The sequence below is a fragment of the Hyla sarda genome, chromosome 8 (genome assembly GCF_029499605.1).
Source record: "Hyla sarda isolate aHylSar1 chromosome 8, aHylSar1.hap1, whole genome shotgun sequence".
Classification (NCBI taxonomy): domain Eukaryota; kingdom Metazoa; phylum Chordata; class Amphibia; order Anura; family Hylidae; genus Hyla; species Hyla sarda.
In genome coordinates, this window is record NC_079196.1 from 132,298,939 (window position 1) to 132,317,216 (window position 18,278).

The following is an 18,278-nucleotide window of genomic DNA, read 5'->3' on the forward strand; positions in this document are numbered from 1 at the left end:
TTATGATAGGACTTTTTATAAATTGTTTTCTTAAATGTGATGTGACCAAACAGCAATTTCCCTGTTTGTTCTTTTGTTACATTTACGTCATTCACCATGCAGGAATCAAATACATTTTAATCATTTGAAGAAAAAAAAAGGGGAAAAAGGAAGGGGTGATTTAAATTTGTATTATTTACTTAACACTTTTTTTTTTTTTTTTTTTTTTTAAACCTATATGGTGCAAATACACAAGAATTAGGTTGATCGAGAAACCATTTTGCATATAAAAAAAAAAAAAATAGCACCTTGTGTTGCTTGTCAGTGTCTACAAGCTGTCTGGATCTCACAGGGGTTCAGCTCATGCTGTTGAAAGCTGGATTTTACACTGCTTTGAGGCACAGCATGGATATAACCATGCTGTCCTTCCTCCCTCCCCTCACAGAAAAGGCCCCGATCAGCTAAGAGAACCACAGGAGGGTCTTTACCTGCCTCCTAGTTGTCCGATCGGTGATCCTCTGCTGTCTCCAGCCTCCCGTAGGTAAAGCTCAGCATTGAATAGTGTATGCCATCAAAAGACGGCACAGTATAGCCCCCAGTGGGGGCTTAAAAAAATAAAAAAAAAGTTAATAAATGTGAATAAGCCACTCTAATAAAAGTTTGAATGCAATAAAAAATAAAACATACATATGTTCGCCGCGTGAATAAATGTCTGAACTACTAAAATATAAGGTTAGCTAAACCACTCGGTCGAAGGAGTACACGTTAAAAAAAAAAAAAAAAAAAAAAAAAAAAATACCAAAAGTCCAAAATTGCATTTTTGTTCACTTCATGTACCTTAAAAAATATAAAAAAAAATAAAGGATAAAAAGCGATCAAAAAGCCCCATCAAAACAAAAAATGGTACCAATAATAAACTACAGGCCACAGCGCAAAAAAAGGAGCCCTCACAGTACCCCATATGCAGAACAATAAAAAAGTTATAGTGGTCAGAAGACGACAATTTTAAATATACAAATTTTGGTGCATGTAGTTAGGATTTTTTTTTTTTTTAAAGCAGTAAAATATAAAACAAAACCTCCATAAATTGGGTATCTTTGTAATCGTATGGACCTACAGAATAAGGATAATGTGTAATTTTTACCGAAAAGTACACTGCAGAGAAATGGAAGCCCACTAATACTTTTTTTTTTTTTTTTTCTGCCTAGATTTTGTCATAAAATAGGTAAAGTCATTACAAAGTACAACTGGTGACGCAAAAAATCCCTTATATGTGTCTGTAGGTGCAAAATTTTTAAAATAAATAAATCGCCTGGTCCTGAACTTGTTTGGGACGGAGGGCGTACCTGGTACTTCAGGACGGAGGGCATACCTGTATGCCCTCTGTATTTCTGATCACCACCGCTCGCCGGGCGGTGATCAAACCAGGATGACTGCTGATATCTATCATAAGGCAACATACCGTGGCAATGTCTAGGGGGGTCCTGAGACCCCCGCCCCCCCCATATCGGCGATCGCTGCAAATCGCTGGTGAATTCACACCTGCGATGTGCAGCGATTCCGAGTCATACGGGTCTCCACGTGTGGTGATTCCAGGCCAATCGGGTCACTGGTGACCCGATTGCCCGGAAAATAAACAGTGATCGGAGCTGTCAAAGACAGCTCTGACCATGCTAAAGGACAGGAGCGAGGTGGCAGTGGTGCCACCTCCTCCTATCCCCTGCTATTGGTCGGTCAGGACTAACCGACCAATGGCAGTTGGGGACGGGGGGGGGGGGGGGGGGGTTAAGTTAATTTCTCCAGCTCTGCCCACTGATTGAAGTCTGGGCAGAGCGGGGGGAACAAGTGTGGCGAGGGGGTAGCATTGCTGGCTTATTGGCGGAGCAGAGGAGGCGGCACGGAGCAGCGGCGGCAGCAGAGACATCATGCGTGGCAGGAGGAGTGCGGACGGAAAGTGCAGCGGTGGAGGAGACAGAACTACAACTCCCAGCATGCCAGGACAGTCTGGGCATGCTCGGAGTTGTAGTTTAGCAACATATGGAAGGCTACAGTTTGGAGACCACTACTTAGCGGTCTCCAAACTGTTCTTCCCCTTTTGTTGTATAACTACAACTCCTAGCATGCCTTTTGGCTGTCAGTGCATGTTGGGAGTTGTAGTTTTGCAACAGCTATAGGCACACTGGTTGGGAAACACTGAGCTAGAGTCTGTTTCCTAACTGAGTGATTCCAATCCGTGTGCCTCCAGCTGTTGCAAAACTAAAACTCCCAGAATGCACTGAAGGTTTGCCCCCCCAACCATTTGAATGTACAGGGTACATTCACATAGGCGGGGGTTTAAAGTGAGTTTCCTTCTACAAGTTTGAGCTGCGGCAAATTGTCCAGCGGGAAAACTCACTGTGAACCGCAGCCCGTGTGAATGTACCCTAAAAACACTACACTACAAAAAAAAATTTAAAAAAAGTAAAACCCTTACATATACACCCCCCTTACACTGCCTCCCCCCTTCCCCCCCCCCCAATAAAAATGAAAAATTACTTATATGGCAGTGTTTACTAAACGAGCCTCCAGCTGTTGCAAAACAACAACTCCCAGTATTGCCCAACAGCCATTGACTGTCCTGGCAGGCTGGGAGTTTTGCAAAAGCTGGAGGCACCCATTTTCGGAAACACTGCCGTAGGGATTTGGTTGAGACAAGCACCATCCTTGTATCCAGGTCCGCCCCTATTGCAAATTCTTAATTTAGGCCTTAAATGTGCATGGCGCTCTCTCACTTCAGAGTCGTATTTCAAGGCAACAATTTAGGGCCACATATGGGGTATTTTTGGGAGAAATTGCTTTACATATTTTGGGGGGCTTTTTCTCCTTTTACCCCTTATGAAAAGGAAAAGTTGGGGGCTACACTTTTTATTTTCACAAGCGTTAAAAGGAGAAAAAAAAAAAAAAAATTTGTAACGCAATTTCTTCCGAGTACGGAAATACCCCATATGTGGACGTAAAATGCTCTATGGACGTACAACAAGGCTCAAGAGTGAGAGTGTACTATGTATATTTGAGGCCTAAATTGGTGATTTGCACAGGGGTGGCTGATTTTACAGTGGTTCTGACAAACGCAAAAAAAGAAATACCCACATGTGACCCCATTTTGGAAACTACACCCCTCACGGAACATAACAAGGCGCCTTAATACCTCACAGGTGTTTAATGAAAATTCTTCAAAGTTGGATGGAAAATGAAAAAAAAGAAAAAAAAATCATTTTTCACTAAAATGCTGGTGTTACCCTAAATTTTTCATTTTCACAAGGGAAAATAGAAGAAATGGGGTTACAAATTTTGGGGGGGATTTTTCCCCAAGTAAGAATATACTCCATGTGTGGATGTAAAGTGCTCTGCGGGCGAACTACAGGGCTCAGACGAGAAGGAGTGCCATTGGGCTTTTGAAGAGAAAATGTGTCCGGAATTGAAGGCCATGTGTGTCTACAAAGCTCCCATAATGCAAGAACAATGGACCCATTTTGCAAAATCACAGCAAAAACAAAACAAAACGAAAAAGAAAGAAACACAATGTGGGAAACCCCCTCAGGTAAAATGTATAGCCACAATATGTCCTGATCCCAAAGACCTAGCAAATGGAGCTGGGAGGGGTCTGGGAGATAGCTGGGGGCGATCTGGTAGGTGATGACCTCTTGTAGTTCACATGAAATTAGAAACCAGGTCAGACATCCTGTAACTCACATAAAGCACAGACTGGTGATCACATGACCAAGTTAGAGTAATGATACGCACAGATGCTGGAATAAACAAATGGTGCTGTATGTCTATTGATGGTGAATGTGCACTTAAGTGACTCCATATTTTTAAAGGTTGTAGTGTTTGTGGGAGTTGCAAGTAGTAGTTTAATGTTGTCCATATGCAAGCCTCACATGCCATTGTTATAGTTATAAAGCAGATATTGTTAATAGGACAACATTGGGGGTTATTGTCATGTTTTTAACTTTAGTGTTTATATTCCTCAAACAGCAAAACAATGAAACTAAAATCTAGCTGCAAGCAACACTTCTAGGTGCATTTACTTCTTGACTCTTTAGATTTGATGCCAGTCAGGTGTTATTTTGGAACATCCCACAATGGATTTCCACTTGGCAGTTTAAAAAAAAAAGCCACTGCAGTTTATGAGCCAAAGCAAGAAGTGTTTTTCGAAAGGAAAATATAAAAAGGGATGACATATACTTTGTCAAGGATAAACTTCTGGCTTTGGCTCAAAAACTGCAGTGGCAGTCTTCCAAAAAAGTGCCAAGTGGAAACACAACCTGAAAGTAGCGAAGCATAGAAGTACATTCCACCTGAGAAGGAAAAAAAATTATCAGCAACCATAAAAATTTCATTTCCTAAATTTACCATAATGCTTTACCTGTTGAACTGCAAGAGTGCTATCCATTTCCTCAAAAGATTCATCAGGCCAGTTGTAGAAATCCTAGAGACAAACAGATAATAATAGAGACATATTACACATAATTCCTTTTGCCCCTTAATATTTAGGAAGTTAAAACAAATGTCTGCCCCTACTGTTCTAACAAATCTTTAAAAGGCATGGACACCTTTAACATTATTTTTGCATATGTATGCAAAGTTTTAACTCAAGTCAACCGTTTATATATAAAAATCATTTTAAAAGGGCTTGTACACACGAGCGTATTTTGTTTCCATCTCGCAGCGGGTATCCTGCTGTGAGTTTAAAAGGGGCAGGCTCTCCGCCGGCTGTCCGCAGCTGATTTTCAGAAGCGGAACATCCGCTGCAGAAAGTCCGCCTCAGACCCCACTGACTTCAATGATCAGGTCTGCCGACGACGCTACACAGCCTCCCTGTCACTCCGTGATCTGGTGAATTGTTACTAATTAACCTCATTGTTAATTATTAAAATCTTCTACTTCCTTCATTGCTTATCCTGCGCTACCATCTAGTGGCCAAACTACCTAACTGCTTTTATAAAAGCAAGTTCTTTCTATTAATTTTACCTCACATTACTGTACATCCATATCGTACCATACCTGCTATATACACACACATACATATATACACACACACAATTTAAATTGTGTATATTATATATATATATATATATATATATATATATATATATATATATATATATATATATATATATATATATATAGGAAGGATGCCGCAGCACACGGGAGGTTCAAAAGTGTAAACAGTGGTTTATTCCATGATAATACAAGTTAGCAACGTTTCTGCTGCCAATGCAGCCTTTGTCAAGCAACAAAATGGTGACCATACAAAATATTTATATGCAAATGAACAAACAAATCAATCAAGTCAATTAATGTGAATACAGTGTAAAAAATACGTTTACGATATAGGGTAATTAAAACCGCTATAATATACATATTGCACAAGTGCTCTATAGTGAGTTAAAATCAATATACATATCAGGGATGTGGAATTTCTATCGCCCGACGCCCCGGACTAGCAGTTTTGGGCGCCGGGCAGGTGAATTTGTCCAGCCCTTAGCCCGGCTTCGGGCAAGCAGGGCCGGACCTGACAAGTGCGGCGGATCTGCAGTCTGTATGGAGCGGGATCCTAACTCCTGCCCGCTCCATACTCTGCAGCCTGTGTCCTCGGAAGCAGAGCAGGGGAGATGATAAGCTGTGCATTTGTCTTCTCTCCCCTGCTCTGCAGATGTGCGGGAGGGGCGTGGTTTATTTCTCCCCGTGCAGATCTGCGTCCTTTGCCTTCGCTCCCCGCACGTCTGCACGGGGAGACTGTATGCGGCGCTCACAGGGGAGTATGGAGCGGGCTCTGGATTCCTGCCCGCTCCATACTCTGCAGCCCTCGGCTGTTCTCAGTAGCCGGGGGCCGCCGCTAATAGCCAGCATGCGGCGATCGCCGCGGCTGGCTATTAACCCTTTAGATCGCCGCTGTCTAAGCTGACAGCGGTGTCTAAAGGGAGATGTGAATGCTCCCTGGTGGGCTAGTGGGGTAGATCGCCCCCCTGCAGCGTGATCGCAGGGGGTGATCCATTATGGAGGTAGCTGGAGGACTTACATCTGCTTCCAGCTGTCCCAGCTCTGTCATTGATAGATCCTGGCTGGACCAGACTCTATCAATGGATCACAGAGCACACAGATTAATAGAGTTCAATAGAACTCTATTCATCTGTCTGAGGAATCTAATGATTCCTCATAAGTCTAATAAAGTGTAAAAAAAAATAAAATAATAATAATAAATAAAAGTTTTAATAAAAGTTTGAAAGACACACATTAACCCAGTGGTCTTCAAACTGTGCCCCTCCAGATGTTACAAAACTACAATGCCCAGCATGCCAGGACAGCCGTTGGCTGTCCGGGCATGCTGGTAGTTGTAGTTTTGCAACATCTGGAGGGCCACAGTTTGAAGACCGCTGCATTAACCCCTTCCATGTTAAAAGTTCAAATCACCCCCTTTTCCTATATAAACATGCTAACATAATAAAAATAAACATATTTGGTATCGCTTCGTGCGTAATTGTACAACCTATTAAAATATAACATTATGTATCCCGTACGGTAAATGTAAAAAAAAATACCAAACCACAGATTTGAAATTTTTATAATATCCCAGAAAAAAAAAGTTAAAAAGCGATTAAAAAGTCAGATCAATACCAAAATGGCACCGATACAAAAAACAGATTATGGCGCAAAAAAATGAGCCCTCATACAGCCTGGTATGCGGAAAAAAATAAAGCTGCAGGGGTTAAAAAATGGCAATTAAAAAAAATTAGAAAAAGTCCAGAATTAGTAAAACATGACGTAAACGATACAAATCTGGTATCGCTGTAATCAGGCGCCTAAAGTATAAAACTAACATGTTATCTTAACCACAAGGTAAATGGCGCAGAAAAGAAAAACCACCAAATCTGCTAAATTATCTTTTACTATTTCAATTTCACTTCCCTTAACCTGTTGGGGACGAAGGGCGTATGCATACGCCCTTGCGTCCTGGTACTTAAGGACGAAGGGCGTATCCATACGCCCGTGGGAATTTCGGCCCCCGCCGTGCGCCGGGCGGGGACCGGACCGGGGTGACTGCTGATATCTATCAGCAGGCACCCCGTGCAAATGCCCAGGGGGGTCATTAGACCCCCCCATGTCGGCGATCGGCGCAAATCGCAAGTGAATTCACACTTGCGATTTGCTCCGATTCCGGGTCATTACGGGTCTATGGTGACCCGGTGACCCGGAATAGAAGGGGGATCGCGGGTGTCTAAGACACCCACGATCCCCCTAAAGCGATAGGAGTGAGGTGGCATGGGTGCCACCCCTCCTATCTCTGCTATTGGTGGTCTAGATGCGACCACCAATAGCAGATCAGGGGCGGAGGGGTTTACTTTCGTTTTCCCCGTCCTGCCCTCCCACAATAGGCGGGGCAGAACGGGGAAAATGAAGAGGAGCGGCGCCGGAGTCCACTTACCCCTCCGGAGGCAGCGGAGCGACGGGGATCGGCGGCGGCGACGGAGATCTGCGGCGGCGTGCGGCAGAAGAGGACGGCTCCCGGATGCGGCGGAAGCCGGTGAGTAGTTGCATAGCAACATCTAGAGGGCTACAGTCTGAGACCACTATAGTGGTCTCTAGACTGTAGCCCTCCAGATGTTGCAAAACTACAACTCCCAGCATGCCCACACAGCTGTTTACTGTCTGGGCATGCTGGGAGTTGTAGTTTTGCAACATCTGGAGGTCCACAGATTGGAGATCACTGTTCAGTGGTCTCTAAATTGTAGCACTCCAGATGTTGCAAAACTACAAATTCCAGCATGGCCACACAGCAAACAGCTGTCTCGGCATGCTGGGAGTTGTAGTTGCGTACCTCCAGCTGTTGCATAACTACATCTCCCAGCATGCCCTTCTGTGATCAGACATGCTGGGAATTGTAGTTTTGCAACAGCTGGAGGCACACTGGTTGGAAAATACTGAGTTAGGTAACAGAACCTAACTGAAGGTTTTCCAACCAGTGTGCCTCCAGCTGTGGCAAAACTACAACTCCCAGCATGTACTGACAGACCGTGCATGCTGGGAGTTGTAGTTTTGCAACAGCTGGAGGCTCACTGGTTGGAAAATACTGAGTTAGGTAACAGAACCTAACTGAAGGTTTTCCAACCAGTGTGCCTCCAGCTGTTGCAAAACTACAACTCCCAGCATGTACTGACAGACCATGCATGCTGGGAGTTGTAGTTTTGCAACAGCTGGAGGCTCACTGGTTGGAAAATACTGAGTTAGGTAACAGAACCTAACTGAAGGTTTTCCAACCAGTGTGCCTCCAGCTGTTTCAAAACTACAACTCCCAGCATGTACTGACAGACCGTGCATGCTGGGAGTTGTAGTTTTGAAACAGCTGGAGGTTTGACCCCCCCCCCCCATGTGAACGTACAGGGTACATTCACACGGGCGGGTTTACAGCAAGTTTCCTGCTTCAAGTATGATCTGCGGCAAATTTTTCGCCGCAGCGCAAATTCCTAGCGGGTCACCGTAACCCGCCAGTGTGAATGTACCCTAAAAACACTACACTACACTACCACCTAATAAAGAGTAAAACACTACATATACACCCCCTTACACTGTCCCCCCCCAATAAAAATAAAAAACGTATTGTACAGCAGTGTTTCCAAAACGGAGCCTCCAGCTGTTGCAAAACAACAACTCCCAGCATTTCCGGACAGCCACTGATTGTCCAGGCATGCTGGGAGTTTAGCAACAGCTGGAGGCACCCTGTTTGGGAATCACTGGCGTAGAATACCCCTATGTCCACCCCTGTGCAATCCCTAATTTAGTCCTCAAATGCGCATGTGCTCTCTCACTTTGGAGCCCTGTCGTATTTCAAGGAAACAGTTTAGGGCCACATATGGGGTATTTCCGTACTCGGGAGAAATTGCACTACAAATTTTGGGGGGCTTTTTCTCCTTTTACCCCTTATGAAAAGGAAAAGTTGGGGTCTACACCAGCCTGTTAGTGTAAAAAAAATAATTTTTTACACTAACATGCTGGTGTTGCCCTTTACTTTTTATTTTCACAAGAGGTAAAAGGAAAAAAAGACCCCCAAAATTTGTAACGCAATTTCTGCTGAGTACGGAAATACTCCATATGTAGGCGTAAAATGCTCTGCGGGCGCATAACAAGGCTCAGGAGTGAGAGCGCACTATATACATTTGAGGCCGAAATTGGTGATTTGCACAGGGGTGGCCGATTTTACAGCGGTTCTGACATAAATGCAAAATAATAAATACCCACATGTGACCCCATTTTGGAAACTACACCCCTCACGGAATGTAATAAGGGGTACAGTGAGCATTTACACCCCACAGGGGTCTGACAGATTTTTGGAACAGTGGTCTGTGAAAATGAAAAATTTAATTTTTTTGTTTGCACAGCCCACTGTTCCAAAGATCTGTCAAACGCCAGTGGGGTGTAAATGCTCACTGCACCCCTTATTACATTCCGTGAGGGGTGTAGTTTCAAAATGGGGTCACATGTGGGGGGGTTCACTGTTCTGGCACCACGGGGGGCTTTGTAAATGCACATGGCCCCCGACTTCCATTCCAAACAAATTATCTCTCTAAAAGCTCAATGGTGCTCCTCCTCTTCTGAGCATTGTAGTTCGCTCGCAGTGCACTTGACGTCCACATATGGGGTATTTCCATACTCAGAAGAAATGGGGTTACAAGTTTTGGGGGGCATTTTCTCCTATTACCCTTTGTAAAAAAGTAAAATTTGGGGAAAAACCAGCATTTTAGTGGAAAAATATTTTTTTTTCATTTACACATCCGACTTTAACAAAAAGTTGTCAAACACCTGTGGGGTGTTAAGGCTCACCGTACCCCTTGTTACGTTCCTTGAGGGGTGTCGTTTCCATAATAGTGTGCGATGTTTTTTTTTTTGCTGTTCTGGCACCATGGGGGCTTCCTAAATGGGACATGCCCCCCAAAAACCATTTCAGAAAAACTCACTCTCATAAATCCCATTGTCGCTCCTTCCCTTCTGAGCCCTCTACTGCGCCCGCCGAACACTTGACATACACATATGAGGTATTTTCTTACTCGAGAGAAATTGGGTTACAAATTTTGAGAGGATTTTTTTCCTTTTACCCCTTGTAAAAATTCAAAAACTGGGTCTACAAGAACATGCCAGTGTAAAAAATGAAGATTTTGAATTTTCTCCTTCACTTTGCTGCTATTCCTGTGAAACACCTAAAGGGTTAACACACTTACTGATTGTCATTTTGAATACTTTGAGGGGTGCAGTTTTTATAATGGGGTCATTTATCGGGTATTTCTAACCAGAAGACCCTTCAAATCCACTTCAAACCTGAACTGGTCCCTGAAAAATTCAGATTTAGAAAATTTTGCGAAAAATTGGAAAATTGCTGCTGAACTTTGAAGCCCCCTGATGTCTTCCAAAAGTAAAAACTCGTCAATTTTATGATGCAAACATAAAGTAGATATATTGTATATGTGAATCGATACATAATTTATTTGGAATATCCATATTCCTTATAAGTAGAGAGCTTCAAAGTTAGAAAAATGCAAAATTTTCAAATTTTTCATGAAATTTTCAAATTTTTCACCTAGAAAGGATGCAAGTATCGCCAAAAATTTACCACTAACATAAAGTAGAATATGTCACGAAAAAACAATCTCGGAATCAAATTTATAACTAAAAGCATTCCAGAGTTATTAATGCTTAAAGTGACAGTGGTCAGATTTGCAAAAAATGCTCCCGTCCTTAGGGTCATAATGGGCTCCGTCCCCAAGGGGTTAATATATATTTATATATTTTTTTGGTTCGGAGAACATGTTATTGAAAAATTAAAAGGTATCATTATAGTAGGTAGTTATGGCTATTATAGGGCGAGGAGGAAAAAACGAGAGCGTAAAAGCGAAAATTGGCCCGGACAAGTGGATCGTCATGAGGGACAAGTAGATTTTGCTCCATTTTAGTCCCGTGGACAAGTAGTTTTTTATAAAATTTCCACACCCCTGCATATGCAAGGACTGCAAAGAGAAGTTATAAACAGTATAGCATCATAAATAGTCTAACAAGATTACATGTGTACCTAATAATTATAGATGAGAAGCGAGGGCTGAGTGGTCACATGTTCCCGACTCGTCTCCATGCGAACCGCCGTTGCTGTGGGTAACAGCGGAGCTGCAATGTATGCTGGTAATCGCAGGACGCCATGAGCGGCCGCACGGCTCCACCGTGTCAGCTGACCAGGGTGTCACGTGACCGCTCCTCCGTCCGTGCATGCGTACTAAAGAAAATGAACATTGTACTGCCATGGTGGTTAAGGGAAAAGGGGAATCTGATCAATCTAACTGAAATATATCGAAATCGGGGCAAAAAACAAAAAAAATTATTATGTGTGTATATAGTGAGTAAAATAAAAGGTCAGGTGTATAGGCATCAATATCCTGGATATATCATCGGGAGAAAGGATATATATAAAAAATATATATAAAAAAAAGGAGGTGCGAGTCAAAAATAAATGGAGGATGAATAAATATAGAGATAATGAATAAAGAAATGGAAAAATAAAAAAAAGAATTAAATAATAAAAATATAATATGGGGAAAATAAAAAAGGTATAGAAAAATAAATATAAAAAATAAATAAATAAAAATGTAAAATAAAATATGAGTAGAAAGATGTGTATATAAAAAATAAATATTTAAATAAATATGAACAGATAGTGATTGTAAGGGAATAAGGAAAAATAATGAATGATAATAAAGTAATAAGTAAAGAGTATACAATAGAATAAAAAAAAAGTATAAATAAATATAAATAAAGATAGTTTTAAATAAAAATGATTTTAATTTTAGACTGTAATCTAGCCCGGCTCCATACATGATTAACACGCACATCGGGCTATTAAGGCCCAACACCTCAGTTGCCCGTGCTCACCCCAATATTATGGGGGAGTCACTCTGGGGTACCCAACGGCGTCAACCGTAAAATTTAGGTCCCCAGTAACAGGCCTATAGAGGTGGGAATCCACCAAGGGCAGCCCCGCATTTGTTTTCTCACACACTGAGCACGGGAATGTTTAATGATTACTGTTATCTATAATAAATATGAGAGTACTCCATACATATGGATTTGTTCCATGCGCAAGCAAAAGGATAATAAATAATAATAATAAAAGTAACAAATGAATATATACCGTATATACTCGAGTATAGGCCGAGTTTTTCAGCACGATTTTTCGTGCTGAAAACACCCCCCTCGGCTTATACTCGAGTGAACTCCCCCACCCGCAGTGGTCTTCAACCTGCGGACCTCCAGAGGTTTCAAAGCTACAACTCCCAGCAAGCCCGGGCAGCCATCGGCTGTCCGGGCTTGCTGGGAGTTGTAGTTTTGAAACCTCCGGAGGTCCGCAGGTTGAAGACCACTGCGGCCTTCAACATCATCCAGCCCCCTCTCACCCCCTTTAGTTCTGAGTACTCACCTCCGCTCGGCGCTGGTCCGGTCCTGCAGGGCTGTCCGGTGAGGAGGTGGTCCGGTGGGATACTGGTTCCGGGCTGCTATCTTCACCGGGGAGGCCTCTTCTAAGCGCTTCGGGCCCGGCCTCAGAATAGTCACGTTGCCTTGACAACGACGCAGAGGTGCGTTCATTGCCAACGTAATTCTGCGTCATTGTCAAGGCAACGGCTCTATTCCGGGCCGGAAGCGCGGAGAAGAGGCGCCCCCGGTGAAGATAGCAGCCCGGACCACCTCCCCACCGGACCACCTCCTCTCCGGACAGCCCTGCAGGACCGGACCAGCGCCGAGCGGAGGTGAGTACTCAGAACTAAAGGGGGTGAGAGGGGGGCTGGATGATGTTGAAGGCCGCAGTGGTCTTCAACCTGCGGACCTCCGGAGGTTTCAAAACTGCAACTCCCAGCAAGCCCGGACAGCCGATGGCTGCCCGGGCTTGCTGGGAGTTGTAGTTTTGAAACCTCTGGAGGTCCGCAGGTTGAAGACCACTGAGGGCGAATGATGAGAAGAGGATGATGAAGGGGGGGGGTGTGGGGATGATGAAGGGGGGGGGGGGGTGTGGGATGATAAGGGGATGATGAAGGGGGGATGTGTGGGATGATAAGGGGATGATGAAGGGGGGATGTGCGGGATGATAAGGGGATGATGAAGGGGGGATGTGTGGGATGATAAGGGGATGATGAAGGGGGGATGTGTGGGATGATAAGGGGATGATGAGTGGGATGATAAGGGGATGATGAAGGGGGGATGTGTGGGATGATAAGGGGATGATGAAGGGGGGATGTGTGGGATGATGACAAGGGGATGATGATGAGGATGTTAATGACGGGTCTGGATGATGACAGGGGGGGGATGAGGTATTTCCCACCCTAGGCTTATACTCGAGTCAATAACTTTTCCTGGGATTTTGGGTTGAAATTAGGGGTCTCGGCTTATACTCGGGTCGGCTTATACTCGAGTATATACGGTAATCAAAAAATTTAGATAAAAAGGATAGATAAAAAGTAATAAAAATAAAATTTAAGAGACGTAAAATAAAAATGGATAAAATAAGTGAAAAAAATGAAGAGTGAATAAAAAATATATAGAGTGAGGTAAAGCCTAAAAGTAAGCAGACTAAGTGAAAAAATAAAAATACTAAAATAGTGAACATGGTAAGTGTGTGGATGTGTGAAAAGATGAAAGAAAATATGTAGATTAAATGAAATGGGCCTCATTTATTACTTCACCATGGCAGAATTAATCACCAATCAAATCATTGTACAAATTGCTCAGTGTAATAGAAAAGCGGCAACTGACAAGCAGGGACATTGATGACCACCCTATTCCCGCGTATATCTGTAAGACAAAAAATATAATACAAAAAATAAGAAATAAAATTGTCATAATAAATATAATTGTTACATACATAAAGGTCACCTTTCCTACTATAGGGTTACATCAATTTATTCTATCATCATAATTATGCATTATAAATTTGAGGTGTAATGCTAAAGTCTACATTAAGTCCTTTAGGCCGAAGTGCCTGTGTCTCAAAAATCCATTTGAGTTCCAATTTTCTCAGTTTGTTGATGCGGTCGCCCCCCCTCTTTAATGGGGGGATATGGTCCACAAGAGCAAACTTAAGATCCCATTCCGAGTGGCCTTTTTCTGTACAGTGTTTTGACACCGGTAAGTCTAGTCATTTTTTGCGAACAGTGTAACTAACGATGGTGATTGATGCGAGTTTTGAAGTCCCATGTGCTCTCACCAACATAGATGAGACCACATGGGCACACCAAAATATAAATAACAAATGAAGAGGTACATGTTAGATAATGTTTTAATTGATAGACCTTGCCGTTGTACGGGTGTACAAATTGAGGTCCCTTCAACATCTGTGGACAATTAATGCATTGGCAACAAGGATAAGATCCTTTATTCTGTACTGTTAAGTATCGTTGTGTAGAGATTTGTCTCGATAAGTCTGTCTTCACAAGTCTATCCCTGAGGTTGCTCGACCTCCTGTAGGACATCAGAGGAGGACCGGCAAACTCAGGGATGTTTGGGAAACTTTCTTGTAGAATTTTCCAATGACAGTTAATAGTTTTATTAATCTGGCTGGAGTGTGATCCAAATGTGGGCACACATGCAACTCTGGAATTAGGTGTCTGATTCCTGGATCTATGGATAAGGTCCTGTCTATTCATGTCCATCACTTTTTTTCTTACTCTCTCTCAATAGTCGTGGGGGGTAGCCACGTTGTAAGAAATTTTTTGTCATTTGGTCTAATGCTGCTTCTGTTTCATCCTCTCGCTCAATGATGCGTCGCGCCCGCAGCATTTGGCTTGTTGGCAATGCGCGCACCATGGGGCGAGGATGATTACTTTTATAATGTAATGTAGAGTTAGTATCAGTAGGTTTAACGTATAAATTCGTAATGAGCTTGTGATCTTGAATAGATACAAGTGTATCCAAAAAATTTACAGAATTGCGTGAGTGTGTTAAAGTAAATTTAATGTGCTCATTGATGGAATTCAAAAAGTGATGAAAAGAAAGCAAAGAATCCTCAGTGCCCCTCCAGACCAAGAAGACATCGTCTATGTACCTCCACCACCCCAACAAATTGTCGGAGTGGTGGGACACACAAACTAGGTCCTCCTCCAGCACCGCCATGTACACGTTGGCATACGTAGGTGCCACGTTCGTGCCCATGGCGGTGCCGGTGGTCTGGAGGTAAAAGGTGTCATTAAACATAAAATAGTTGTTACATAGGATGGTGTACAGTAACTCAATAATAAACTCAACTTGTGCTGGTGAATGATCTGATGCTATCATGGACCTGACAGCCTGCACACCCCCATCGTGTGGGATGGAGGTGTACAGGCTGACCACGTCCAAAGTTGCCACAAAAGCCCCCTCAGGGACATGTATATCTGCAATTTTTTTTAAGGAAATCAGAAGTATCCCGCAGATAAGATTTTGCGGACATAGCATATGGTCGCAGAACCTGATCTGCAAAGATTGAAAGGTTACTAGTAATAGAACCCCGCCCGGACACAATAGGTCGTCCGGGGGGGTTCTCCAAAGATTTGTGTATCTTTGGTAAAAGATATAGCATAGGTATGACAGGATGTTCAATGTATAAAAAGTCATATAATGTTTTGTCAATCAAGCATTGTTCCAAAGCACGGTCCAGCATAATCTTGACACCGGCAGAAATACGTTTAGTTGGATCACAAGTTAGAATTTAATATGTATTGATATCATTTAATTTGCGATTAGCTTCCTCAATGTACTTGCTTCGGTCCATAACCACAATGGCTCCGCCTTTGTTAGCAGGCTTCATCACCAGATTGTGGTTATGGACTAGTTCATTGAGGGCATGTATTTCAGCATTTGTTAAGTTAGTATTAGAAAAATCTGTCTGAGTAGTTTTAAATTGTTCAATATCACGTCTAACAAATTGGCAATATGTTTAAAAACTGCAGGAGTCTATAGAAGGCTGGAACCGGCTTGGTATACATAAATCAAAGTCAGAAAAGTTGAAACATTCAGATTGCAGTGCTTTAGATGGTACAAATATATTATCTTTAACTGGATGTTGAGAAAACCAGATTTTTAGTTTAATTTTCCTAAAGAATTGCAATAAATCAAGTTCCAATTGGAACCAGTCTGTCTGACTAGTTGGACAATAATTAAGACCCTTAGCAAGTAATGTCAATTGATCAGATGTTAATACAGTAGAGGATATATTTACCGTTAATGGTGGTTCTATTTTTTCTTGAATGGCAATTTGGCTTGAATTGCCTTGGGATTCCTCTGTGCGCGGGTTTTGACGGGACCGTCTATGTCTGCGGCCTCCCCGCCTGGTGGACTTCTTTCTGTAGATTGACTTGTTCCTAAAAAATTAGGGTTAGTATTATCAGCAGAGTTAGCATTAGAAATAGCATTATCAAAGTCCATATCAGAGTCTTTATTTTTGTGAAATCGTTTCTGAGACAAATTTTCCCCCCACATGTATATGCGTCCAGTTGTATAGTCAGAATTATCCCGTTGCCATTTATGACGTTTGGTGGTTTCTTGGTCCAGTTTAAATTTTTGTAGAAATTGTTCCTGTTTGTCCACAATCTTAGAAAAATCTTCTTCCGTACAAATTGAATGAAGGGAAGTCACAATTGTAGCAATCCTAGCTTGGGTGTTGTGACTTCCCTTCATTCAATTTGTACGGAAGAAGATTTTTCTAAGATTGTGGACAAACAGGAACAATTTCTACAAAAATTTAAACTGGACCAAGAAACCACCAAACGTCATAAATGGCAACGGGATAATTCCGACTATACAACTGGACGCATATACATGTGGGGGGAAAATTTGTCTCAGAAACGATTTCACAAAAATAAAGACTCTGATATGGACTTTGATAATGCTATTTCTAATGCTAACTCTGCTGATAATACTAACCCTAATTTTTTAGGAACAAGTCAATCTACAGAAAGAAGTCCACCAGGCGGGGAGGCCGCAGACATAGACGGTCCCGTCAAAACCCGCGCACAGAGGAATCCCAAGGCAATTCAAGCCAAATTGCCATTCAAGAAAAAATAGAACCACCATTAATGGTAAATATATCCTCTACTGTATTAACATCTGATCAATTGACATTACTTGCTAAGGGTCTTAATTATTGTCCAACTAGTCAGACGGACTGGTTCCAATTGGAACTTGATTTATTGCAATTCTTTAGGAAAATTAAACTAAAAATCTGGTTTTCTCAACATCCAGTTAAAGATAATATATTTGTACCATCTAAAGCACTGCAATCTGAATGTTTCAACTTTTCTGACTTTGATTTATGTATACCAAGCCGGTTCCAGCCTTCTATAGACTCCTGCAGTTTTGAAACATATTGCCAATTTGTTAGACGTGATATTGAACAATTTAAAACTACTCAGACAGATTTTTCTAATACTAACTTAACAAATGCTGAAATACATGCCCTCAATGAACTAGTCCATAACCACAATCTGGTGATGAAGCCTGCTAACAAAGGCGGAGCCATTGTGGTTATGGACCGAAGCAAGTACATTGAGCAAGCTAATCGCAAATTAAATGATATCAATACATATTAAATTCTAACTTGTGATCCAACTAAACGTATTTCTGCCGGTGTCAAGATTATGCTGGACCGTGCTTTGGAACAATGCTTGATTGACAAAACATTATATGACTTTTTATACATTGAACATCCTGTCATACCTATGCTATATCTTTTACCAAAGATACACAAATCTTTGGAGAACCCCCCCGGACGACCTATTGTGTCCGGGCGGGGTTCTATTACTAGTAACCTTTCAATCTTTGCAGATCAGGTTCTGCGACCATATGCTATGTCCGCAAAATCTTATCTGCGGGATACTTCTGATTTCCTTAAAAAAAATTGCAGATATACATGTCCCTGAGGGGGCTTTTGTGGCAACTTTGGACGTGGTCAGCCTGTACACCTCCATCCCACACGATGGGGGTGTGCAGGCTGTCAGGTCCATGATAGCATCAGATCATTCACCAGCACAAGTTGAGTTTATTATTGAGTTACTGTACACCATCCTATGTAACAACTATTTTATGTTTAATGACACCTTTTACCTCCAGACCACCGGCACCGCCATGGGCACGAACGTGGCACCTACGTATGCCAACGTGTACATGGCGGTGCTGGAGGAGGACCTAGTTTGTGTGTCCCACCACTCCGACAATTTGTTGGGGTGGTGGAGGTACATAGACGATGTCTTCTTGGT

At 42.4% G+C, this 18,278-nt stretch overlaps 1 protein-coding gene across 1 annotated transcript in view; it reads right to left on the minus strand.

Moving 5' to 3' along the window:
* The window catches only part of MOB4 (MOB family member 4, phocein), a 281,748-nt gene that overhangs the window by 228,714 nt on the left and 34,756 nt on the right, over positions 1–18,278 (minus strand). The window contains exon 2 of the mRNA XM_056533393.1: positions 4,388–4,450. Coding sequence (XP_056389368.1) covers positions 4,388–4,450 — 63 coding nt within the window. The remainder of the gene's footprint in view (positions 1–4,387; positions 4,451–18,278) is intronic.